This window comes from Haliotis rufescens, unplaced genomic scaffold, assembly GCF_023055435.1.
Source record: "Haliotis rufescens isolate VD_foot unplaced genomic scaffold, xgHalRufe1.0.p SCAF_6, whole genome shotgun sequence".
NCBI classification, from domain to species: domain Eukaryota; kingdom Metazoa; phylum Mollusca; class Gastropoda; order Lepetellida; family Haliotidae; genus Haliotis; species Haliotis rufescens.
Genome location: NW_025964334.1, coordinates 6,989,706 through 7,016,900, shown reverse-complemented (window position 1 = coordinate 7,016,900; position 27,195 = coordinate 6,989,706). Strand labels below are relative to the sequence as shown.

The 27,195-nt window shown below is 42.6% G+C and overlaps 1 protein-coding gene across 1 annotated transcript; it reads left to right on the top strand.

Moving 5' to 3' along the window:
- On the top strand, positions 1-27,195 carry LOC124144023. Its single transcript, XM_046513234.2, has 14 exons — positions 1-129; positions 2,933-3,891; positions 5,583-6,724; positions 7,138-7,244; positions 8,810-8,885; positions 10,623-10,739; positions 11,084-12,562; positions 13,115-15,386; positions 15,892-15,977; positions 16,466-16,623; positions 17,655-17,799; positions 18,447-18,560; positions 19,421-19,519; positions 21,556-27,195. The coding sequence occupies exons 2-14, from the start codon at positions 2,961-2,963 to the stop codon at positions 21,646-21,648; spliced, it is 6,819 nt and encodes a 2,272-aa protein (XP_046369190.2). The 5' UTR covers positions 1-129; positions 2,933-2,960; the 3' UTR covers positions 21,649-27,195.

Genomic DNA, 27,195 nt, shown 5'->3' with positions numbered 1-27,195 from the left:
AGTCATTGTTGACAGGGATGCTCGCTCTGCGGTGAAACTCAAGAAGCTAGTGAACGAAGACTCCTCAAGCTCCTAGAATTGCAATGACAGCTGATGATAAAACTGACACGTGACGAGGAGACGACGCGTGTATGTATTTGTCAAACAGTTGCCACTTTTAGACGTGTTCCTATATAAGATGTGTTTGTGTTCGAGGGTCTGTGCATTGACCTGAACTTTTTTTAATCAAAATGAACCATAGACACACAAAGTTGTCTGAGCTGCAGAACAGATGTTGTTCCAGATGAGTGCACACTACACGCTCAGCGACCTTTCTGCCCACTGTATATGTGTCAATGGAAAGTAGGCCTATCGATGAATGATTATGATCAGCATTGACTCTTATGAGGCCTATTTTCGTTGTTACGGACAGCAACATTTTAAATCGAGTTCAAAGTTTGAGTATGTTCCACAAATCAAGAAAATGGAAGATTGTACTATCCATGTTTATGTTTTGAATTGTGAAACAAACAAAAACAAACCTAAAAGCATGTGGATTGGAAGAACGGTCCGCCTCGAATCCTCGTTTCAATATTATGAAAGTCATCAAAGTTGATGATTGTAGATCTAGGTGAAGACACAAACAAAGATACTTCATTCCAGTCTATGCACTAGACTGTGATAATACACAGTTAGGCTTCAAGGTATCACCCAAGATTTAAATAATATTCCTGATTTATTGGCCTATTTGATGTGTGCTAAATTCAGTGTTTTGGTGCCAAACTTGCATGTGAGGTGGGGCTAGTTGGGAGGGAGGGGGGGGGGGGGGGAGTTGAGGATAAATAAAAAAAAGTCAGATCTACATAAAATGGTGTGTGTGTGTGTGTGTGAGCAAGTGTGCAAACTATGATACAGTCCTCTTATGACTAATCTCACCCACCCTTTAATATACAAAAATGGTACCAAATAAATCCTCTTGCTTCGCCTCTAAATGGCAAGAAACTAGGGCTGGGACAGGTGACTCGGGTACTCGGGTCGGGTGGGTACTGAGTAGGACCCGGGTACTCACAGGGCTACCCAGACCCATGGTTAGTCACGTGATATATTGTTTCATGACAAAAAAATATCTAAAACTCTATGGTTACACTACAAGTCACTATTGTTGGCATTTCTTTCTGACTATGCACCCATTCCTTCTGACCTTTATAGGTTTGAATAAAGTGTATGCAGTATAAAGTTATAGGTTTGAACTTCAGTGTATGCATAACCAGATCGTTTTATACGTGTATCTAAATACATTTTACCTGGGCTACAGTCAAACGTTTCCCAATCGGACTTTTTACACCCAAGTCTTGAGACATATAGCGGGTATCCGGGTAGGGTCGGGTAATAGCTTGGTGGGTACCCGGGTTGTAAATTTGGACTCGTCCAAGCCTTACAAGGAACCATTTTACTGCTGAGTGAGTCGTAAGTTGTGAACTACGTCAAGTTGCCAAAGACACCACATTTAACATGTTATAATTGGGCTAGAATTGGTCTTCAGCCAACCATACTTGCCATAAGAGGCGCCTATGACTATGTGGTCAGGCTTGCTGACTTGGTTGTGCATGTCATATCCCAATTGTGTTGATTGATGCTCATGATGTCAATAACTGGATTACCTGGTCCAGATTTGATTATTTACCAACAACATATAGCTGGATTGTTGCTATGTGCAGTGTTAAACAACAGACAAATAAATGTTATACTCAAGGTAGACACAATTTTATGGATAACAACTTCTTTAATACTGTAACAAGCGACGTTTCGGTATATATATCCTTATACCGTTGTCAAGCAAGACTGAATGAGGGACATCGTACAGAATATATATAGTAGGTGGATGAGTAACACTGGAGGATTAACAGTAATAACAATTGCTTACATGAGTGGGATAACATAGGTAGATCCAGGCTATTTCATCCCATCCGCCTACTATGAACTCATCAAGCAATATCGGTAGTTGTACATTGCAAATGGATAATTTGATTATATAATGCCTCTTGTAGCTTTTTGCATAACTAATATAGAATGCAAAGCGAATTTGATGCGTGTGACTTTCTTATTTGGTTTAAAAAAGTGTTTGTAAATGTCTCTCGCTTCATGAGATTCTTTCGGTTCCGCCTTGTAGGCTAGTTTTAATACGTTGTGTAAAAGTAAATGATGTCTTGTGATCTTTTTATGAATGAAAAAAGTACTTCTGGTGTGGTAGAGGTCACAGTTATCCAATCAAAATGAATAAAACGAGGTCAACCTTGTATGACACACACGTGACGTACGGATTTAGTATCTTACCACCTGTATCTTCACCACATGGGTGATAAATGCATTTAACAGATGGTTAATTGTAATATCCCATTGGGTCTTGTCATTAAATTGTTTAAAAATTAGATATTGATGTTTATTTTGAAAAAGCAATCTATGGTTACTGATTAAAAGATGAATAACAAGAATCGTGCATAACATTGACATATGGACCATTTTCACGATACATGTATTTTTTACATGTTATTGTCTGCCCTGGATAAACATCATATTGAAATCCTTCTGACAGGCTTCTTCTCATTCCTTGAGTTGTCTCCATCATGTGGGCTACCCTGGCTCAAATTTAAAATAATTCTAAAGAAAAATGAATGTCAGTATCACATACTGATTTCAAAATCTCAAAAACTTATTTTGAAACTTCTTGTTTCAGCGTCCTGTAGTGAACAACGAACGGGATCATGTTCCAGTCATTCATAGCCTTATTTTGAAACTTCTTGTTTCAGCCCCTTGTAGTGAACAATGAACAGGATCATGTTCAAGTCATTCATAGCCTTATTTTGAAACTTCTTGTTTCAGCGTCCTGTAGTGAACAACGAACAGGATCATGTTCCAGTCATTCATAGCCTTTTTTTGAAACTTTCTGTTTCAGCGTCCTGTAGTGAACAACGAACAGGATCATGTTCCAGCCCTTCTTGACCTCTGGGTCGGGTCATCCCCAGCACCCCTACTTGGTCGCCCAGCCAGGGGTCTCCCAGCAGCCCCTGTTCCCGCTGCCCCAACCCTACCAAGCTCAACAAGGGCTTCAGTACACAGCCATGCAATATCCGCAAGGGAGTGTTCCAGTGCAAGTGGGGAATCCCCAGGTTCCAGGCAGGGCAGTGCTAGGAGCCGGACACATGCCTCCACCAATGCCACATGGATACAGCATGCATCAACCATCAGTTACCAGTCCACAAAAAACATATCAGTTCTCTTGGAATGAAGCTCGAGCTCAGGCTCAAGGTCAGACTCAGGCCCTATCTGCCACTTTGCCTCAACCTCCTACCAACTCGGCTCCATCCCATCACTTGACCCAACCCCTTGCCATACCTCCTTCACACACTGTCCACATTAAACCTTGGAATATTCCGTCTAATGCTGCTTCTAGACCAGTACAACCCACTCTTTCCAGTCTCGCAAACTCGCAGCAGGTGCCATATCTTACTGGGCCATCATGCACATACTCCTCGATGTGGACAAAGTCCACAGAAAAGAAAAGTATGGATGTTATGATGTCAGCCTCTAATCCTCTTTCAGCACCTGTTCTTCCCCAAACCACTGTCCCCCCTCCTGTTCTTGCTTCAACTCGTGTCCAAGCACCTGTCCTTGATAAGACTCCTGTACTTGCTCCATCTCCTGCTCCTCCTAAGTCTAGCTATCAGTCTCAGAATGTGCCCTTGAACATCAAGTCTGCCTATGGAATGACAGACATCAACACTACTGTCACCTCTGATGCCCCTTCAAAGAATGCCTGGTCCACGGCCATTCATGAAGAGTCTGGCTCCTCTACAGTAGATGATGATGGCCCTCCTATTGCACCGCATCCTTTTGCTATGCTGAAAAATAATGGTGATTGATTTTTTATTTCTTTATTATCCCCCCAGTTTAAAAAACGGGGGGATATAGCAATCAGCATGTCTGTCCGTCAGCTGTCCGTTTTCTGTTTCCGGAGCAGAACTCCAAAACCATATATATATATATTTCTTGTTTAAACTTTGTATATAGATCAGTCTAGTTGGGAACTGGTGCCTTTTCATGATTTGGGATTTTATTTTAATTTTAATTTTATTTTCATGACAAATTTCAAGACATTTTTTACGTTACTGAAATTGAAGGTAGTGCTCATTAGCAGAACTCCAAAACTGTTTAATATTTCTGGATGAAACTTGCTATAAAGATCAGTCTATTGGTGATTTGGTGATTTTTCTTTTTTGTCTTTATTTTCCCTGTTTCATGAGGACAATATACAGATCAGTCTAGTGGTAAATGTTAGTCCAGCCATGATAGAACTCCAGAATTCCAGCTTAGTTCGGCAAGTGTGGAAACTGGACTTTTATAGTCAGTTAACTCCATGCCTTTGCAAGATGTAACCTGGTAAGCTCTAAATAAATGTTGGATATTTGAATATCTGTAGGGATTGATCCCATGGGTTGCTGCAAAAGGCGATTACTGAAAGAGTTATTTTTGTGCTTTATGATTTACCTTGAAACATTATGGTGTGTAGCAATTGTCTTCTTGCCTATGTAGTAGTTAAACAATTGTCTAAAAGCAAGCATCAGTTTCAACTATATTGACTGCGGTCACTGTCTGACTAATCACTGACAAAATATACCAGTGCACACATTCAAGGAAATGTTTGCTTGCTTAGTTACCATTTGTGACTGATAAGAAGATATTTTTCACAACAAATATAAGAATGACATATCACACTTGTGTGTTTTGGGATGGGAAACATTCTATATTAGGAATAATAACTATGTATTTATTTTTTCGCCAAGGCTAGCTAAGTTCAATGTTTATTCCTATTTTGGATATTTACCATCCCCAACCACATGCATGACAACCTCTATATATATATACCCTATAAAAGAAGTTGTAATTATAACAGTTTGCCTCTTCTGTTTCACTGAAATGCTCTTTTCAATTTCGAATCCCCAGGTCTATTTTGCTGTTCATGCAATTTGTCTAGTTTCTTTATGGGGAAGTGCTTTTGTTTTTGTTAAAATATTTCTCTTTCCAAATTTTAAGAAAGTGCTAATTGACTTTGAAGAAACGGATACAACTTAGTTAATTATTAACTTTGATCAACAATTATCAGAAAAGTTTTGATTTACTTGTTTTGTTTCACTTTCTGGGCGAGTTTAAATGGGCGAGTTCAGTTGTCACAGAAGCATGTGATGTCATCCATTGTATCATGATGTCATCGCATTCCAGAGATGTCATAGCATTTCAGAGGGACAGTCTGTCTCACAACTGTTAGAACTCACATAGCTAGAGTGTACTTCAGGAAATGACTTACCTTTTGTATTTTACACTATTGGTACACACTGTGTTTTCACATTTGCTAGTTTATGTTGAACAGTTGATGTGAGACCTCCAGTTAAACCCTTGGATTCCAAATGAAATTTCTCATCAAAAACTAATTAAACCGTAAATCTTAAAGCACATAATGTTTGTCTTCTAATTACATATTATTCCTAAAGATGAATATTTTCTTGTTCATTTTGAAACATATGGATAAAAAATTATTGTATATCCAGCCTTACAAGTTGAAGATACTGAAACAGGCGTCGATTCCAAAACAGCCAGTCAAAGTGTTGATGCAAGGATATTTGGAACTCGGGACCAACTAGGATCGAGGATGACATCCGTGAAGAAATACTTCACAGAGAGAGTTAAAGCAGACAGGTTCATGGAAATTGCCCTCAAACGTGGGATAGTAGTCACTGCTGCCGAAGCTGAACCTTCAACAAGAACAGGTGCCCTTGTATCAAATACGGAAAGTGGAACAGCATCCCAGAGTGGAGATGACTCTGATATTAACTCCATAGTGAGTTGGAAGGAAGACGCAGATGCTCACACTGACTCTGGCAGTGTGGACAACACTGATGCCAAGTCCTCAACATCTGAAGGATGCTCCAGAAAGTCGGACGGCTACCTGAGTGACTTCTCAAATGAATTTGCTAAGGTTATAATTGAAGATGCATGTTGTGAACTCAACCTTGAACTCAATCATGAACTCAATGTGAATGCCGTTCCATTTAATCCTGTGCCCTTCTCGTCAAGACTTGATGCCACTGCAAAGGAATTTAAATGTCGATTTACTGCTGAAGAAGCATCGCCATCAGCTTTGTCTCTGAATCCTGATAGTCCAGAGTTCAAGCCTAGCTTCTTCAGGGATAAGGCAAAGAATAAACCTGATCCTGAGGACACTGATGAAACTGAAGCTTCAGATGAACTCGATGTGTGCAAACTGTTTAAGAAGAACCATTCCTCGGGAGTAGATGTATACATTGCGGATGCACCAACACCAGAGGCAGAGACCCCAAAGGCTCCATGTCAGTCAGATGCTTTGTTTGTCGATGTTGCTGTGAATACAAAGAGGATTAGAATAAAGGATGTGGATGTTCAAACTCCTCTTGCATTCGAACCACGAGATGTTGGAGTCAACACAGAGGAAGCGTGTTCTGATGAGACATCGGAATTCTTCACGCCACAGATGGTGGTAAAGATGAAGAGTCAAGGTGTGAATGCCTGTGTTGAGACAAGATGTCGACAGGTCCAGGTCAAGATAGGGCCCAAGATGAAAAGTCAAGGAGTGCAGGTTGGGTCAACTGATGACCCGGTTGCCAAGCAATGTGACGTGTGCCCTGAGAGGGACATACAGCTGATTGAGACACAGGTTTGATCCTTATCTTTATCATGTTATTAGTAAGGCTGAAAAGAGTAGCTGTTCACAGATTGACAGGTTAATTCAGATACATGCTTGGATTAATATCATTGGTGCATAAACACATTTGGTGTAGTTGTCGTTTCAAGATCCTTGGTATGTTAGCGCATGTTCTTTTTTTCACGAAAGTGGTCAAGTTCTTGACCTTAATCACTTTGGGACATGTTTGGACTTTCTTTCCCCATTACTTTTGTGATACGACTGAAATACAGAATCATGTCGTATGACAGAAGTACTTTTCAAAGCAGCCTTTACCCCAGCTGATTTCGGACGGTTGCAGTACTTTTCAAAGCAGCCTTTACCCCAGCTGACTTCGGATGGTCACAGACTTCATCACCTGGTGCAGCTGATGTTTGTTCTTGTAGATGCAGCTGTGTCACCTGAAGGCCCAGATCTGTATCAGCGAGCTGCAGCGGCAGCTGGACGACCTTCAACACAGCAAGATGCAGATCACGAGCTTCTTCTCTCCACAGTATGTTCATTAGTTCTATGTTACCCGTGAAGGTCTGGTGAGGTGAAATGGGGTTTAATGTCACGTCCAAGATTATTGCACTTATATCATGTATATAGCGACGTGCATGCACGTGTGTGTGTTTGTGTGGCTGCTTGTACTAGTACGGACTGATGCCGATTTATAGTGCTAGCTCACTGAGATACCATGCCGCAGTTTAACATGAATACCCCACTCAGACACAGTATACTGACTCCGAGCCGACCAGTCCTTGTTTTAGCCCCTTAATGCCGAGCGCCAGACAGGGTAACAACAAGTACCATCTTTTAACGTCTTTTGGTATGACGCGGCCGGGGATCGAACCCCGGACCTTCCGCTCTCCGGGCGGACGCTCTACCACTAGACCACGGAGGCGGATCGTGAAGGTCTGGATTAGAAAAGGTCTTCAGCAACCTATGCTTGTCATAAAAGACGACTATGTTTGTCGTAAGAGGCAACTAATGGGATCGGGTGGTCAGGCTCACTGGCTAGGTTGATGCATGTCATCATATCCCAGTTGCGTAGATCAATGCTCATGATGTCAATCACTGGATTGTCAGGTCCAGACTCTATTATTTACAGACTGCCATGATGTTGCTGGAATATTGCTGGGTGCGGCGTTAAACAACAAACAAACAATGTGGAAATTCAGGGCCCCCAGTAATCCATGGTTGTCATGTGAGAGAAGGTAGGCTAGACCCGACTTCATGTGGAATTGAACCAAATAGTGCTGTTATTGCTCATTCTACAGCCCGTGGTTTATTTGTCCAGAACTGACTGTTGGCAATCCACCATGAAGTAGCTTGAATATTGCACAACCTGTGACGTTAACAACATGGAATACATTAGCGTCCTGTTGGTTTGTTTGTTTGTTGTTTAATGCGTCCATTAACTTACTGACCCGTGAAGATTCCGGGGTAGAATAGGTCTTCAGCAACCCATGCTTGCTGTAAAAGGTGACTACAACATGGAATACATGAGCTTACTGTTTTTTTGTTTGTTGTTTAATGCAGGTCCATTAAGTTACTGGTTACTGTCCTAAGCGGAGATGCAATGTCAGAAATTAAGTGTCTTCGCCGGATTCCTTGAGTGAGTGAGTGAGTTGAGTTTAACGCCGCTTTTAACATTATTCCAGTTATATCACGGCATGTCAGCTTAATGTTGGAGGAAAGCCCGAAGCGATGCAGGTCCCAGACATTTACCACTTCGGTGAAACCCACGAGCATGGGTATGGTGCTGACAAACCTAGAAACATAATCAGGGCGAACCGGGATTCGAACCCACAATCATAGGTTTCTGGCGTGTCCAAGGGAAGCAACTCTGCACAGCGAATTGCGGCGCCTTAGAAGACTGGGCCACCCGTGCCCCCGGATTCCTTGAGGTTTATTTCTGTGATATTCAGTTTCCATATAAGGCATAAAATTCAAGCTTGTGTGGTCATAACCCCATTCTTGACAGCTCAAATCTTTACTTAGCATTAATATTATGACAAGGATCCCTTGATCCTTCATCTTCATGTTTGACCACCATGGTACGCTGTGTTGTAGGTCTGGGGTAGACTCCTTGACAGACATGGTGGATGCACGAATTGTCTGGTTGCAAGAGGAAATAGCACAGACCAAGGTATTAATGTGTTTTATTTAATTAAGGGTTATAACTTTTAGATTTGGACTACAAGAAGTATGCTTGTTTCAGATAACACAACTTTGGTTGGTTCTCGGTTTTACTATCATTTTATTATTGGTTATACTATCAAGTAAAATTATGGGTAGGTTTATCAGAAATGTTCATGATGTTGACTTGAATGATCAAGAGAAGTCTGTCGGATTACCTGATAATGTCCATGGTTGGAGGCTGAAGCCTGTGTTTGTGTGTGTGTTCTTCAATACCACACATAGCAAAACTCAAGCTATACGATGGTGGCTTGTAAATAATCAAGTCTGTACAAGATAATTAGTAATTTTCCCCGCCCCAACGAAGTTGGGAGGGGATATAGAAATGGGTTCCGTCCGTGTGTGATTGCGTGTGTTCGTGAGTGTGTGCGTCCCGAAATCGTTTCCGGAGCATAACTCAGAAACCGTTCAATAAATTCTTACAAAACGTTGCATGTTTACCAGGCACATACTGAACTGGTGCCTTTTGCTATTTAGGAGTTTTATAAATTTTTATTTTTTACGTTTCCATGGCAACAAGTTGGACTTAGGTTCTATAAGGGTGCTGTTTGTTTCCGGAGCGTAACTCAAAAACCGTTAAATAATTTCTTACAAAACTTTGCATGTCTACTAGGCACATACTGAACTGGTGCCTTTTGCTATTTAGGAATTTTATTATTTATTTTTTTTTTACGTTTCCATGGCAACAAGTTGGACTTAGGTTCTATAAGGGTGCTGTTCATTTCCGGAGCGTAACTCAAAAACCGTTAAATAATTTCTTACAAAACTTTGCATGTTTACCAGACACATACTGAACTGGTGCCATTTGATATTAAGGAGTTTTATAAATGTTTATTTTAGAATTTCCATTGCAGCTATTTTGACATGGCCTAAGAGAAATGTTGGGTCAGTTACCTGGTTTGGGACCATAACATGTTAAAATGGCGGGGGATATAGATGACTTTGTTGACTATACGCTTGTTGAAATTGTAAAGCCCCTGGGAAGCCTTGTTTGGATTATTTACGAGTTGGGCCAGAGCAGAAGCCTGTTGGTATTAAGTATCGGCGACCCCAAACAAGTTACGGCTACACAAGTTTGCCAGCTAAAATTATGCATTGAACACACAAATGTACAAACAACAAAGATTTAATAACTTTGCAATATTTTAATAGATGTAGCACTTATAAGATTTCTGTCTAAACTATTGCAGCGATTTATAATTACGATTACTTCTAATTTACTTTTAATATTTACCCGAACGTGATGGAAGTTGAAATCTGTGACCCCGCCTCAAGCCAAAACAAAACATGGATCCCACACCCCTCGCGCGATGATGTCATCATCAATGATCCATCGCACTAATTAGAGCCATGTCTAAAAATAGATACCCCCCTATTGTATCAATATTATAAGCAATAATGCACACCGTCTGGGTAGGGTGTCAAGCCATGAACCTAGTCACTGAGCCTGACCACCCGATCCATTACATCCCATCTTACAACCAGCATAGGTTGCTGCAGACCAATTCTAACCAGAAATCCCAATGAGTTGAAAGCTGAAGCAAACCAATCATTGATGAAACCTACTTTATTGAAACTAGCCTGAGCTAAAGAAACAGTTTTACATCTGGAGTAGATCATGGTTTTCCATTTTTGATATTTCTATGACATAATCATTACGTTACATTGCATGGCTTGTCTGTCACAGATTCACCTGATGAACTGTCTGAAGGATCTCCAGTGTGGCCACCCACTGTCTGCCATCCCAGCATTCAGCATCACCCTACCCACCATTATGGGCAATGAAGTCTATACACCTAAAGAGGTACACACATATTTCCACATGTTACTTCAGCTTAGCTCTATAGTATATGGTGCAGGGGTCAAGGTGCCCCACCCGTCTAAGGCGCCGCGATTGGCTGTGCAGAGTTGCTTCCCTTGTGCATACCAGAAACCTATGATTGTGGGTTCGAATCCCAGATTCCCCCGATTATGTTTCTTGATTGTCAGCATATACCAGTGCTGGTGGGTTCACCAAAGTAGTAAATGTCTAAAAACTGCATCACTTAGAGCTTGATCTCGCATGAAGCTGACACTGTGATTTACTGGAATACTGTTCATAGTGGTGTTCAGCCAAACTCACTCATTTTGTTTTGTCATTGGTTACAGCTGAAGTTTCTGAGGAGTCCCCCAACAGATGTGAACACTGAATCTCCACGCTCACGGAAACGTGCACATGAGAGAGACAAAGCTACTATGGATAGTGTATGTCCTCTGAAAACAATGCCCACTTGTGGAAGCTTGGAAAGACTATCTCCCCAAAAGACGATGCCAGGTCTTCAAAATATATCACCATGCAAAACTATTCCTGGAAATGAAGCAGTATCGCCACAGCAGGCCATGCCTTATGAGTTAGGATTTGAAAGAATGTCACCATACAAGAGTACTGTTCATGAAATTTCTGAAAGACCATCGCCTCCCCTAACCATGCCATTTGATGCAGGTGTAGAAAATATGTCTTCCTTCAATACAGTGTCTGCTGATGAAGGGTTTGACAGAGTACCAACCCGACAACTTGTGGAAGAAACCCTCCTTGAAATGCAAAGAGATAGGTCATGGAAAGGCAGCGAATCTGATGCTCCTCAAATCCGGGAGTCGGGATCATTGAAAGATCCAGATTCTGATGATGCCGAAATTCATGAGTCAGAATCTCTGAAAGGCCAGGAATCGGATTCTACCTCCATTCATGACTCTGGAGCTGAACCTTCTGCCATGGCTGTCCGGAAGTGTAGTTCTGTAGAATCGGGATCAGAAATATTGAACTCCGACAGTGAAGAAGCTACTTTGTCTATAGCAAATGAGGGAGCTACTGCCAGTTCTTCAGAAACAGCAATGTTTGCTTCATTAGAACTTGTATCTGGTTCCAGTCAGGAGAGTTTGTCCAACTGTGTCTTAAATCCTGTGATGATATCTTCGTTGTCTTCTTGTGAGGGTGACAGACTTGAACAGATGTCATCACAGTGTTCTAGTAAGTCTTCAGTCACTGAGGATGCAACTGCTGGAACTGAATCTCAACACTTTTCTGAACTTTCAGAAGGAACATCCACATCATTAACACCCCCTGAGAAATCTGCTGATCCTGAAACAGGACATTGTGCTGAGTCAGAGGAACTTGTTACTGACAATGTCACCAAGCCTGAACCATTACCATGTGTGGAAAATTTAATGACAGATAATATGAATGTAACTATTAAAACTGCAAACCTAGAAACTACAAGAACTGATGCTCCTGTCACCCTAGATGACACACAACAAGAACATGAACCAAACCAAAGTGGTGAAAACATTTCGTTGCCAAAACCACTAACAAGAATCTCATCCAAAGGATCATCATTAGGGTCACTTCCAAAACCCATCCCCCCTCTCCCTCTGAGATTGCCCCCAAGAAGGCGGTCAGAATTTGTCGGCTCTCCTGACCGAAGCTCAAAACAGGACTCTGAGTACGAAACTGCGAGCAGTAGCCTGTCTTCCACACCTGTTGCCACGGATACAGAGGAGAGGGCTTCTGGGGATGCAACTGAGATGAAACTTGATGCTGTGAAACCGGACTTGGACAAAAGAGTTCCTCCAGGATTTGAGAATACTCAGGTACCAGTACACTATATCTAAAGTTGGGTGGTTGTCTTACTTGGTTGTCTTAGAGGGAAACTTGTACCATGTGGTATTTTTTGGTGAGATATATAGTGTCCTACCACTTCTCCGACTTAGTATTAGTTTGTACAGGGTATATGATCTAGGTATTAATGCTTCCAGCATTGTTTAGCTATCAAACATATGCGACCCGTGAAGATTCCAGGGTAGAATAGGTTTTCAGCAACCCATGCTTGCCGTAAAAGGTGACTATGCTTGTCGTAAAAGGAGACTAATGGGATCGGGTGGTCAGGCTCGCTGACTTGGTTGATGCATGTCATCGATCCCAATTGCGTGGATCGGTGCTCATGATATCAATCACTGGACTGTCTGGTCCAGACTCGATTATTTACAGACTGCCGTTATATAGCTGGAATATAGCTGAGTGCGGCGTTAAACAAAAAAAAAACCAACCAATCAAACATATGCATGTTTATTGTCATTGACATGTCATAGTGTCATTCAGTTATTGGTTGTAATACCTTTATATGTGTTTTGGAATTGTTACAGAATGACATTGAGGAAGACATTAATGACATTGTTGAATGTGGCATGAACACTAACCTCCTTATGAAGAAAGCCAAGAATGTTCTTCAGAACTTCCAACTTGCAGCAGAGAAAGGCAGACTGGATGCAAAGGCTTCAATTTCTGGCTCCCCTGTCAAACCAAAGACCTTATCTCCACAAAAACAACAGGACAAATGTTCTCCAGACAAGCCAAGGACTGATGTTTCGCCGAACAAACCAATGAATGTTTTGCCTCCTCCACAAGATTTGACAACCACTCTGTCTTCTGATGTCTCTGAGGACGAGCAACCATTTGTGATGTCAACAGGGAGGTCTGTTGCTGGAACTGGTGAGGTGTCCAAGGTGGTGAAGCGAGGGGTTGGAGAAAGAGGAGGAGAAACAGTAGTTTCCCATCTGAAGGCTAGTGCTATGAAACGACTGGGGGTCAGACAAGCTGTAGTAGATGAGAAACCATCTCCAGACCACATGGATGTAAATCTGCCACCTTCAGGTAATCCACATCATGGCCGTGGTTTACCTATGACAGAAGCAATCCAGGAAAACTTCAACACAAATCATAATATTAGTGCATCACCTTTAAGTAATCCATGTCAAGGTTTTGGTTTACCTTTGACAGAAACACCCCAGGAAAACTTCAATACAAATCATCATACTGAATCATCAGAGATCAATCAACCACAAGTTCACCCCCAGCAACAACTTCAGCAACAACAGCCACCATCTCAGCAAGTACCACAGCCACCTGTACAACAGGCGATGCAACCCGATCAGTTGAATCCTAATTTGTTTCAAGCTGTGTTGGCACAAGTTGTTAAGGCCTACCCTCAACTCACGTCAAACCCAGTGATGTTGCAGACAGTGTGTGTACAACAAACAATGGTGCTGCAGTCCTATATGAAAGTACCCGGAGCGGCCTCAGCCGGTCCGGGCATTCCAGGAACACATCCCGGAGGAAATCCCGTAGCACATCCTGAAGAACATCCCAAGCCACTTCCTGAAGCACATCGAGAGGCACATCATGGGCCATATCACGAGGCACATCCTGCATCAGAGAACTTGCAGTCAATACAGATGAACTATGCCAGTCCACTTGGCCAGAACACCAACCCTTTACAAGCCCCAACATCATCAGATGCCATCAGTGCTAACATGGCTATGGGAAGTGCTAACATGGCTATGGGAAGTGCTAGACCTATTGATACAGCTCAGTCCAGTGGCGCTGCCTGGAATCCCATAGGTCTTGTCAACATGATGCAGGCTCGCAGGGGGAAGTCTGAGGCAGAGCAGGCAGCAGTACCTGATGTAAAGACTCAAAATCCAAGCATGTTCAAATTTAAAGCAACTACCCCACCTGAAATGAAGGCATGTGGTCAATCATTGTTTCAGCCTATTATATCTGGTACTGCTACAGATTCCGAGACAACACCTCCAGGATTGAGATCCTACATCCTGAAAGACAAACGATCCACTGAAGCTGCTGCAGTGGTCAGCACCCATCTTACTGGACTGACTCCTGTACCCACTGAAGACACTAATCCATTTGAGCAGCATGGCCCTCCCAGTTCCACGAAGGCAACCTCACTGAGGAAGAGATCAACAACTAAGCCAAGAGGTGGGGGAAGAGTATCTCCAGTGACTCATGACCCCATGGAACTCTTCCCTTCTGTCAAAGCGACCAAGATTGAAACAGATGAGGACTGGGAAGATGAGTGTGAAAAATATCCTGAAGAGTTTACATGTAAACAAGATGTTAAGAGACCTGTATATTTTAGACCTATTAACCCTCCAAGAGGCACAGATGAAAACCCAGGATCCCGGAACTTGACTAGAAGCACCACTCCTGACACCTGGGACCAACCCTACAGGTCAAGGCATCTCTCCCAACAACTGCCGACAAACTCGACTAATCAAGGATCCAGAAGCGGATCATTTAGAGGTAGAAGCAGAAATGCTTCTGAGAAACAAGCAAGTGGGGCTTCAACAACAGACTTCCAGACCAAGTCCCAGAGCTCCTCAAGAAGCTGTACCCCAACTGAGGAAATTGGCAAGATGTCCACATCAAGCTCAGTGAGCAGTACACAAGCCTTCAGAGACTTAGGGGAGAGCAGGAAGATGTCCTGTACGGGGCTTGATGAGATCGAGGACTTTGGTGTTAAGAAGGAACGCAAACCAAACAAGCCTGATGCCAACTTTCTGGGGCGACTCTTGAAGAACAATGCCAATGTGAATGAAAGGTTGAAGAAGGAGAAAAAAAGTAAGTAGCCTTTTATTAGCCCTACGAAACCAGAGAAGGGCAGTCGATTAGCCTAGTGGTTAAAGCGTTCACTTGTCACGCAGAAGACCCGGGTTCGATTCCCGACATGGGTACAATGTGTGAAGCCCATTTCTGGTGTCCCCTGCCATGATATTGCTGGAATATTGCTAAAAGTGGCATAAATTAAACTCACTCATTCACTCACTCTAAGACCAGAGTGAGCTCATGGCATTGTATTGTATTTCTCCTAAACAGTTAACTCAATGAAAAGGATAAAATGAAGTGAAAATAGCACATTTCAGTGGGATCAGATGCAACCTTTGTCTTTATTTTACAGAATTGTGACAAGGGCACCCTGAGTTTCATTCCCTTTGAAAAATGTAAAACCATAATGCAAGTCGGTATATTTTAGTTTTTGTGTGTTTCAAATGAAAAAGAAATAAGAAAATGGTACTCCCTTTTCCCTTTTATGATATCTTCTGAACACATTCCTATGATGTTTCAGAGAACAAAGGAGGAAAGAAGCCTTCCAAACCAGAACCAGAACCAGAACTGGAACCTTCCCAGGTTGATGAAGATGACTGGCAGACGGTAAGACAACGGTGGGATGCTGGGGCAGGCCCTGAGTACCCCAGGCCTGTTGTAGGAGCTGGCTAATGGGGCTTGGGTGGTCACAATGTGCACCATGATTATTGAAACAGTCTTGTCCGTGCAGTTTATGGTCTTGTATGTACATTATTAAATATTTTGAGGTCCTACATAAGTCTACATTTGTTGTGATTAATTGTTCGGTTTTTTTCCCTATATTTGAGGATTATCATATCTGTAACACAATTACACACAAATGTCTTGCTCTACTAATTTGTAAACTGCTTTCACGTACTTATTGATTATGCTACAGCGTTAGAAATTGGCACTAGTCCTATAGTCCTTGCCAAACTGCCCAATAGTTAAGGTATCCTAAGGACTACTAGAAATTTGCAATTTTTAAGGGTTTTGCTACATGTTATCATTATAACTTATACATAAGGACTACAGGCTGAATCTGTTAGTTTCTATTGCTGTGCTATCTGCTACAGGTTGGTATGAAGAAAAGAAAGAGAGATCAGACACGAGCGGAGCCAGCAACAAGCACAGCCCTCGTAGCAGCCACATCCAAGGGGGCTTCCAAAGCTCCACGAAACAACTTTGACAAACTTGTGGAGCATCTCGCCAGACATTTTCCATTCTTATCACGGTAGGTAAAACAAGAGAACATTACACAGCCAATAATTTACAGATAAGTATTTGGGCAAGAGGTGCCTTTTGCTTTGCTGTAATGTGTCAAGGTTCTTGGCATTGGCCTGTCAAGTTAGGCGACAAATATTGTGTTTTCTGGTTTACGTATGTTTTTGAGTATTCCCTGATATGCAAGTTGTATCAAACCTGTGTAGAACAGGTCACTTCACACCACTGATTAGCAAATCCCAGTGTCCCATCTCATTTTATCTCTTTTGTTCATTGAATGAGGCAGTAGTAAATTCCCACTACCCTAAGAGTCGTAGGTCTCAAGAGCCAGCTGATATAATCAGTTGATTACCATGTGCACATCCTTGATATCCAGCGTATGATCTCTCAAATCTGTTAGGATTTTAACCTGGACTCCTAGTTACATTAGCTTTTTTAAGACGTAACGGTAAATAGGTTGACAACTTCTATACAGTGTAGTCTCTTTTTTAGGACAATGAATTAAGCAGGGATCATTCTAGGGTGGGGCCTTGTACTTTTAGCCCCTAAATTTGACAAAAGGCCCACATTTTCAAATACAATGGGGCATTTTAACATTGTGCTGTATGGGCAAGTGTGGGTGTATCTATGGAATATTTGAAATTTTCACATAAAGGGCCCAGGTCAGAAAATTCCTAGAGTGAACCCTTATTAAGCTACTGCCTTCTCCCAGTTAGAGGGAAACCAGAGAGTGCTTTGACCAATACACACTAAGTTTAAATGGAATTATACATGTGCCACAGCTTTTTGGCCAGCTACTCTGCATATGACTCCAGGATGTTAGGTTTGTGTTATGCAAGGCCTCATTATCTTTGCTCAGCTTCAGTTAGTTAGGCGTCATCACAACACAGCTTATCAGTCATATGTATTCACGGGAACGTGGTGTAGTCAAACCCATGCAGTATTGATGATGGATGATATTTCCTCATGGTGTTTTGATGACCTAAAACAACATGCACTGGCTCAGATTGATTTGTGTTATGTGTCATGTTTATGTTTCAGGGGAGAAGTGATTGAGCTGGTAACCTCTGTACGATCACAGAGAGGGGGCTTGACTGGGATGAAGTTGAATGACATCGTTGATGTAGCCAGAGGAATTGTTCAGAAGAAAATGATGGCCAAGCTTGTACCTGAACATGTACCAAAGGTTTGTTTGTATTCTGATCAAAATTAAAACAGATATGGACATGTCTCACTTCTTCTTCAGACAGATTGTTGTGGAAGCTAGTAATATTTTTTACATGAACAATAATTGAATATAGAGCAGAATGGTTTTAAAAGGGACTGGTCATTAATTTAAAAGGGACTATCAGCAAAACATGATACAGTTATGTGAGGTGAGGTGAAATGGGGTTTAATGTCGCGTCCAAGATTATTGCACTTATATAGCAACGTGAATGTATGTGTGTGTGTGTGGCTGCTTGTACTAGTCCGGACTGATGCTGATTTATAGTGCTAGCACACTGAGATACCATGCCACAGTTTAACATGAATACCCCTCTCAGACACAGTATACTGACTCCGAGCCGACCAGTCCTTGCTTTAGCCCCTTAATGCTGAGCGCCAGACAGGGTAACAACAAGTACCATCTTTTAACGTCTTTTGGTAGGACGCGGCCGGGGATCGAACCTCAGACCTTATGCTCTCAGGGCGGACACTCTACCACTAGACCACAAGGACTGGTCAGCTCGGAGTCAGCATACTGTGTCTGAGAGGGGTATTCATGTTAAACCGCGGCATGGTATCTCAGTGAGCTAGCACTATAAATTGGCATCATTGGTTGATCTGTTGTAGGTAGCAGCAGCAGCACAGAAAGGCGGCAACATCTACAGCACTCCTGAGTTTCAGAAGTATTACGAGACAACCAGGAAAGATCTACCCCACAGGCCGGCCATCACTTCCCCAGGGGTAAGACAAGAACAAGGTTCACTACTCCCGTGTTTGTCCTGTTACATGTACAGTGGTATCTGTCTATACTGGACTTGGGTGGGACCAAATCTTCTTCTAGCAAGAGTTATGTCCTATTTGATCAAAGAAACATAACTTAATAAGACATACATTTATTAATAAATATCTTCCTTGGCAACAGTCTTCATTTTTTTATGACAGCAGCTTACAAGACATGCCAGTGAGATGTGTGATAGATTAGGGAGCCTGAATAAGATAATATGGTGATATGTTATTATTTTCTCCATAGAAGGAAGTCCCAATTAGGCAGATTTCACTTCATTATAAATTAACGTAGCAATCAAGTTGTAACATGGTAATATTAAGGACAGCAAATTAGGTCCAATATTGACAGATCCAGATTTGTCAGAATCCGGTTTAGACAGATTCTACTGCAGGTGCAAAAGACAAGAAAGAAAAAGTGGTTCATGAAGATCCCATGAAAATACGTCAGGACACTTACGCCAGTAATTGTTTTGTATTTTATACCCAATTACAGTGATAACCTAGTTTTGAAATCTTGTTATGTTTTGTAGGTATACTCAGGGGTGAGAATCTTCCACGGATCTGAAAATTTTAGTTACCACATCAACACCCCCAAATTATGGACCACGCTCAATTTGAAAGAAGTTTCAGCTGAAAAGGAAAACATCCATTCTCATCCCTGTATAATTTTGTCCTTTATGACAAGTTTAAGACACAATTATGCTATGCTTATCAATTCCATTGAGTTACATCAATGATGTTTTATGTCCAACAAGAATTTGTTGATATGTATTTGAACTGTCAAGGCAACAAATGATATTTTCTATCAATTTCAGAATTCAGTGAATGATGAAGATGTCTGTCCAATATGTTTTGAGGATTTTTCTGTTGCCAAGAAGCAGAGATTGGACTGTGGGCATGATTTCCATACGAAGGTAAGTAAGTTAGGGCCTGGTCATGTATGGTGTGGGCTAGGGCTGGCTAACAAGATCCATAATCAGAATTATTGTGGATGGGAAGAAAGATTAACCATTATCGATATGAAAATTGTGTTATCGATAATATCTGACGTAAACTATTGTGATGAAATAAAGTTTAAATTTACTGTAAAAGACTTGATATAGTCAATCATGTCAGTTGCTGAACACTAAAAGCAACTGTTTTTGTTAAATCTTAAATTTCAACAAAGTTATTAATGCATAAATGTGTCACCACTCACCAGCTTACAACTTCCATCCAGCTTCCCACTCACCACCCAGCAACACAACAACCCACATCCACACCAAGACCCACATCCACACATCCACCCAGACCCACACACACACACACACACCCAGACCAACATCCACACACCCACACACCCACACATACCAAGACCCACATCCACACACCTAGACCCACCCCCCCACCCCCCGACACACACACCAAGACACACACACACACACACACACACACACACACCAAGACACACTCACACACACACCCAGACCCCCACACACACCAAGACCCACATACACACCCAGACCCCCCCCCCACACACAGACCCACACACACACCCAGACCCCCCCCACACACACAGACCCACACACACACCCAGACCCACACCCAGACCTACACACACACCCAGACCCCCCCCCCCCCCACACACACACACACACCCAGACCAACATCCACACTCACCACCCAGCCACACACACACACCCAGACCCACATCCACACTCACCTCCCAGCCACACACACACCCAGACCCACATCCACACTCAACACCCAGGCCCACATCCACACTCACCACCCAGCCACACACACCCACCCAGACCCACATCCGTACTCTACACCCAGCCACACACACACACCCAGACCCACATCCACACTCAACACCCAGGCCCACATCCACACTCACCACCCAGCCACACACACCCACCCAGACCCACATCCGTACTCTACACCCAGCCACACACACACACCAAGACCCACATCCACACTCAACACCCAGACCCACATCCACACTCACCTCCCAGCCACACACACACAGACCCACATCCACACTCACCTCCCAGCCACACACACACACCCAGACCCACATCCACACTCAACACCCAGGCCCACATCCACACTCACCACCCAGCCACACACACACACCCAGACCCACATCCACACTCACCTCCCAGCCACACACACACACCCAGACCCACATCCACACTCAACACCCAGGCCCACATCCACACTCACCACCCAGCCACACACACCCACCCAGACCCACATCCGTACTCTACACCCAGCCACACACACACACCCAGACCCACATCCACACTCAACACCCAGGCCCACATCCACACTCACCACCCAGCCACACACACCCACCCAGACCCACATCCGTACTCTACACCCAGCCACACACACACACCAAGACCCACATCCACACTCAACACCCAGGCCCACATCCACACTCATCACCCAGCCATACACACCCACCCAGACCCACATCCACACTCAACACCCAGGCCCACATCCACACACCCACCCAGACCCACATCCACACTCAACACCCAGGCCCACATCCACACTCACCACCCAGCCACACACACCCACCCAGACCCACATCCATACTCTACACCCAGCCACACACACACACCCAGACCCACATCCACACTCAACACCCAGGCCCACATCCACACTCATCACCCAGCCATACACACACACCCAGACCCACATCCACACTCACTACCCAGCCACACACACACACCCAGACCCACATCCACACTCAACACCAAGCCACACACACACACACACACACACACACACACACACACACACACACCTGCCAGCCACACACCCAACCAGACCCACATCCACACTCACCACCCAGTCACACACACCCTCACAGACCCACATCTACACTCAACACACAGCCATGCCAACACCCACACGTCCATCCAGCCTCCCACTCACCGTGTGGGCTTGCATGTTGCAGTGTATCCGAGAGTGGGTGCTGGGCCATGAAAGAACATGTCCCACCTGCAGGAGATACACATTGTTTCAAGAGGAGTTCCCAAGGCTGAAATAACGTAGCAGAAAGACAGTGTCTGCCTCATCCTCACAGTGAACAAGTCATCATCAAGCAGCTACCACAGACATGCCAACAATGTCAGCTTGGGATCATTAGGCATAATACTCTAGTCACCATCATGTAAAAAAATGTAATATTTTGTTTCATGACATGGAGAATATTCACGGGTGGCCTTAGCTCGGTTGGTTCTCTGATCCATGATAGGATCTGCTGGTCACAAGTTTGAATCCCAGATTCACCACTAATATCATCATTGAATTGTCAGCCCTCCCCATGCTCTTGGGTTCCCAAAAGTGGTTAATCTACACCTTACATCATAGCTTATTGAAGAATTTTTAGTGCTACTTAATGCTTTGTCAGTAAAACTGAAGCTGATCGCTTGCTGCTGTGATTATTTCCTTCTGAAAAATACATCTCCCATAACAGCATCCCTTGTGTTACACTGTCTACAGGTAAAAATCATGTACATCTTTAATGACCAGTTCTTAAACATCTTTTTTAGTCTAGGGGCCATGTTTCCTAGATGATTTGGGGCGGTCGGGTAGCCTAGTGGTTAAAGCGTTCGCTTGTCACGCAGAAGACCTGGGTTCGATTCTCGACATGGGTACAATGTGTGAAGCCCATTTCTGGTGTCCCCCGCCGTGATATTGCTGGAGTATTGCTAAAAGCGGCGTAAAACCATACTCACTCACTCCTAGATGATTTACCATTGTTTATAGCTTAAATCATTGCCTGTACTCTTTAGATTTGATATGAAACTGAAAATTTGATAGCGGGTCATCACCCCTATTTACATCGTCACCTACATAGTCACCATCTGTTTTCAGCCCCTTATGACCTATTCACTGATGTGTTAACTAATATAATTTTTTTCCATTTATTAAAAAAAGCACTGTGCAGTAAATACATGAAGTATGGTATCTGTTTGTCGCGCTGACAATGGATGCAGATGTAAAGGACCATTCTTTATGATATGATTTTGGGCTTGGAATCATTGTAGATCTGTGTAGATACTTGTGTATATATGTTAAGAAGGCATCTATTGACTGTTTTGTTACATGCTTTGTTAACACTTTAGGCACTGGAATTAACTGTGCAGAGTAGTGTCCCTTAGCCATGACAGGATCTGCTGGTCATAGGTTCAAATCCCAGATTTCCCTTATAATGATTCTTGGTCTGTCAGCACCTTCCTGTGCTTGTGTAGTGATTAACATTCCAGGGCCTTGTTAACATTCCAGGGCCTTGTTCACACTCCATGGCCTTGTTCACACTCCACGACCTTGTTCACATTTCAGGGCCTTGTTCACATTCCAGGGCCTTGTTCACACTCCACGGCCTTGTTCACACTCCACGGCCTTGTTCACATTTCAGGGCCTTGTTCACACTCCAGGGCCTTGTTCACACTCCACGGCCTTGTTCACATTTCAGGGCCTTGTTCACACTCCACGGCCTTGTTCACATTTCAGGGCCTTGTTCACACTCCATGGCCTTGTTCACATTTCAGGGCCTTGTTCACACTCCACGGCCTTGCTCACATTCCACGGCCTTGTTCACACTCCACGGCCTTGTTCACACTCCACGGCCTTGTTCACATTTCAGGGCCTTGTTCACACTCCACGGCCTTGTTCACATTTCAGGGCCTTGTTCACACTCCACAGCCTTGTTCACATTTCAGGGCCTTGTTCACGCTCCACGGCCTTGTTCACATTTCAGGGCCTTGTTCACACTCCACGGCCTTTTTCACATTTCAAGGCCTTGTTCACACTCCATGGCCTTGTTCACATTTCAGGGCCTTGTTCACACTCCATGGCCTTGTTCACATTTCAGGGCCTTGTTCACACTCCACGGCCTTGTTCACACTCCACGGCCTTGTTCACATTCAGGGCCTTGTTCACATTTAAGGCCTTGTTCACACTCCACGGCCTTGCTCACACTCCACGGCCTTGTTCACACTCCACGGCCCTGTTCACACTCCACGGCCTTGCTCACACTCCACGGCATTGTTCACATTTAAGGCTTTTCACTGCAACCATCACAAGTGTTATGTTATATTCTTAGAGTGTGGGATTACTGATAGCCATATTGCAGGGATGACTTTCTGGACCAAGCCAACTTAACAACTCAACTCAACTATTTTGTGTCACTTTTCATGTTACATATGCCACTGAATGTTGCAGCCAAATTTGTGTTGCCAAAAGAGTCAGAAAAGTACAAATTTGTACTACCTTAGAACCTCATTTGCATTGCCCCCAGTTGGGAGAAACTTTGTTTGTTATTCAGGGCTGTGCATAGCACGGAGATCTGAGTAAGTGTATGTTATGATAATCATGATGCTACAATCACTTTGCGTAACAAAGCTGATGTGAGCCTCCAAACAGTGTTAGTGCTATACCTAGAAATTCTTGTATATATGGTGATAAAATATTGGAGTTGCCTCATCAGTAACGCTATCTTTGCTTATTGAAATAGGGCAGAGTTGAGCCTTTTAGCCATCTTGGTAGAGAAGGAAGGGGGTCTTGTGTTGCACAGCCGTCTAAGGCTTTGCAAGTTGTGTCTCTTAGTCATGCTATGATCTGTTGATCATAGTCGTGTGAGGCGACACGGAATCGGGTGGTCAGGTTCACTGACTTGATTGATGCATGTCATCAAATCCGAATTGCGTGGATCGATGTTCATGTCAATCACTGGATTGTCTGGTTCACTTGATTATTTACAGACCACCGTCATATAGCTGGAATGTTGCTGAGTGTGGCAGTAAACGACAAACAAAGCCATTTTGGTGGAGAAGGAAGGGGGTCTTGTGTTGCACAACCATCTAAGACTTTGCAAGTTATGTCCCTTGGTCATGCTAGGATCCGATGGTCATGGGTTCATGTCAGATTCACCCAGATTATCATCCTTGGTTTGTCACCAACACACCCTTTCTCATGAGTTTTACAATATGGTGAAAACCTGAGTGCCTTGGGGATTTCCTCACATTAAGCTGATAGGACATGATAGTACAGAAATGCTGTCCTAAGCCCTGTTAGTCCATCACAGACTCACTTAGTAATTGGTGGATCAAAAGCAGTAGCTCTATGATAGCTTTTACAATATGGTGAAAACCTGAGTGACTTGGGGATTTCCTCACATTAAGCTGATAGGACATGATAGTACAGAAATGCTGTCCTAAGCCCTGTTAGTCCATCACAGACTCACTTAGTAATTGGTGGATCAAAAGCAGTAGCTCTATGATAGCTTTTACAATATGGTGAAAACCTGAGTGACTTGTGGATTTCCTCACATTAAGCTGATAGGACATGATAGTACAGAAATGCTGTCCTAAGCCCTGTTAGTCCATCACAGACTCACTTGGTAATTTGTGGATCAAAAGCAGTAGTTCTATGATAGCTTTATGAAATCCAGCACAGCTCCCATTCAACAAAGCAATCTCAGACAATGACCCTCAGCCTTTGTTGGAGTTATGTTGGATGTTTATCATTTTGTGGAAAGGGGCACTGGTCGTTTGATTGAAAGAATAAGAATGTGTCAAAATTGCAACAATTACTCTTTGTTTTGGTATTCATATTTGCAAGTATATGAAGTTTGTATGGCTGCATTGTGCTCTGTTTGTTAGTATAACAAGGATATAGTAACCATGGAATACTTTTGTCAGGATCTTTTTTTCCTGAAACCTGAATCTTTCTTTATTTTACATGAAAATATGTTCTTTTTGACATTATGCAAGTCACAATACTCCTCAAATGTTTTCTGTGTATCTTACAATTACCGGTACACTTATAGAAGGATACTCTGAATGATCAATACCTGGTCCTAATGGAAATGTTGACATTTAGTGTAATGTTTTATTGGAATAAAGACAATCAGGCATGTCAATTCCGTTTTCATCCAGTTTGGCCGAATAAGTTTGAATTTGCATGAAACTGGTCTTGTGTTAATATCAGATTACATTGAAGAAGAATAGTGTATGTCCTTTCCTGTTTCACCTGAACTTAATTAGTCAACTCAGGTATGCTTGTGATTGATTTCTGTCTTACTTTTCTTGTCATAAAATGCATCCTAAGTTTGCTGTGTTTGCATGAAGAATGTTTTGATGACCATGTTTATTTGTGCTTTGATAGTTTGTCATGACATGGATTGTGTTGAAACCTTTGTATACTTGTAGCTAACGATATTGTTCAGTATTGCTTTCTTTTCACAAGAACTGGTCAGTACAGCCTTTCAGTTAATTTGTTGGCTTGTCACACCAATGGTCTCATTTCCCGAGGTGTGTAAATGAGGCAAGACTCTTGGCATCACCAGAAACCATAATTGTGGGTTCCAATCCTGGTTCACCTTATGTTTCCAAGTTTGACAGCACCATACCCATGCTTGTGGGTTGCACAAAAATGGAAAATATCTAAAACCTCCAGCCCTTAAGGCTTTCCTCCCACATTAAGCTGACACGCCTTGATATAACTGGAATACTGTTCAAAGCGGCAATAAACCCAACTCAATCACTCTCACGAACAGAATCTGTTTATTGGACATTTTAGATTGATGAAAAAAATCATCTAATTACTATCGAAACATCAACAGTTGGTTTGGGTCATCAAGATCCATTTGCACCACTGGATAAGGCAGACCATGAAACGCTTCAATGATGCTATACTGAAACTGTGACTTCCAAATGGTTATGGGACGGTCGGGTAGCCTAGTGGTTAAAGCATTTGCTCTTCACACCGAAGACCCCGGTTCGATTCTCGACATGGGTACAATGTGTAAAGCCCATTTCTGGTGTCCCCCGCAGTGATATTGCTGGAATATTGCTAAAAGCATCGTAAAACCATATTCACTCACTCCAAATGGTGACTGTTGGATATTTCGAATATATTGCGTTTATCATTTGTTAATTTGAAATTTATTATGTGGAGAATCTTACTTGAATCTGTAATATATGGATTGACAGGGTTTCATTTAGAAGTATCACTATCCATAACAATATCCTTATAAATACATTTAATATTTCTTTCATGATAAGGTGAAAGATCACAGTTTTTGAAATCCAAAAGCAGTCGCTATGCAGATAGTATATGTTTTCTGTTAAAGGTCATGCAGATAGTATATGTTTTCTGTTAAAGGTCACTGAAGCAGCCGAGTGGTTGGATGATAGTTCCTCACGCCTGAGACCATGTTTATCTCCCTATGCAAGTCTAGTCATGTGATCTTTTCATGTGCAGGGTTTTCAATGCTGCTACAAGCAGCTTGACTAAATGACATGTATTAGAGCTTAATCAGTATTAGGATGGGAGTTGTCATTTTCAACTAACCTGTTCATAAAACCATGTTGATAAAACCCAATCAGTATTTTGTTGATTTTACTGTAGCTCGTCTTAATAGAGGTCTGGACGGTTCAATATTTTGTTAATAGATGAATGACAGGTTTCTGTGCCAGTATATTATGTTATCACTTTGTGTTCAGTCATGTGGAGTGTATATACATTTTGAACCTCATTACATCATTTTTATTCATATTATTTGAATTGATAAAGTATTTTGTACTTA

What these genes read in the sequence shown, in the direction of transcription:
- LOC124144023 (XM_046513234.2), top strand. Translation starts at nt 2,961, where the DNA reads ATGTTCCAGCCCTTCTTGACCTCTGGGTCGGGTCATCCCCAGCACCCC. An exon ending in GTTGAAGAAGGAGAAAAAAA is followed by an intron (nt 15,387 to 15,891) that starts GTAAGTAGCCTT and finishes ATGATGTTTCAG; the next exon opens with AGAACAAAGGAGGAAAGAAG. An exon ending in ATGAAGATGACTGGCAGACG is followed by an intron (nt 15,978 to 16,465) that starts GTAAGACAACGG and finishes TATCTGCTACAG; the next exon opens with GTTGGTATGAAGAAAAGAAA.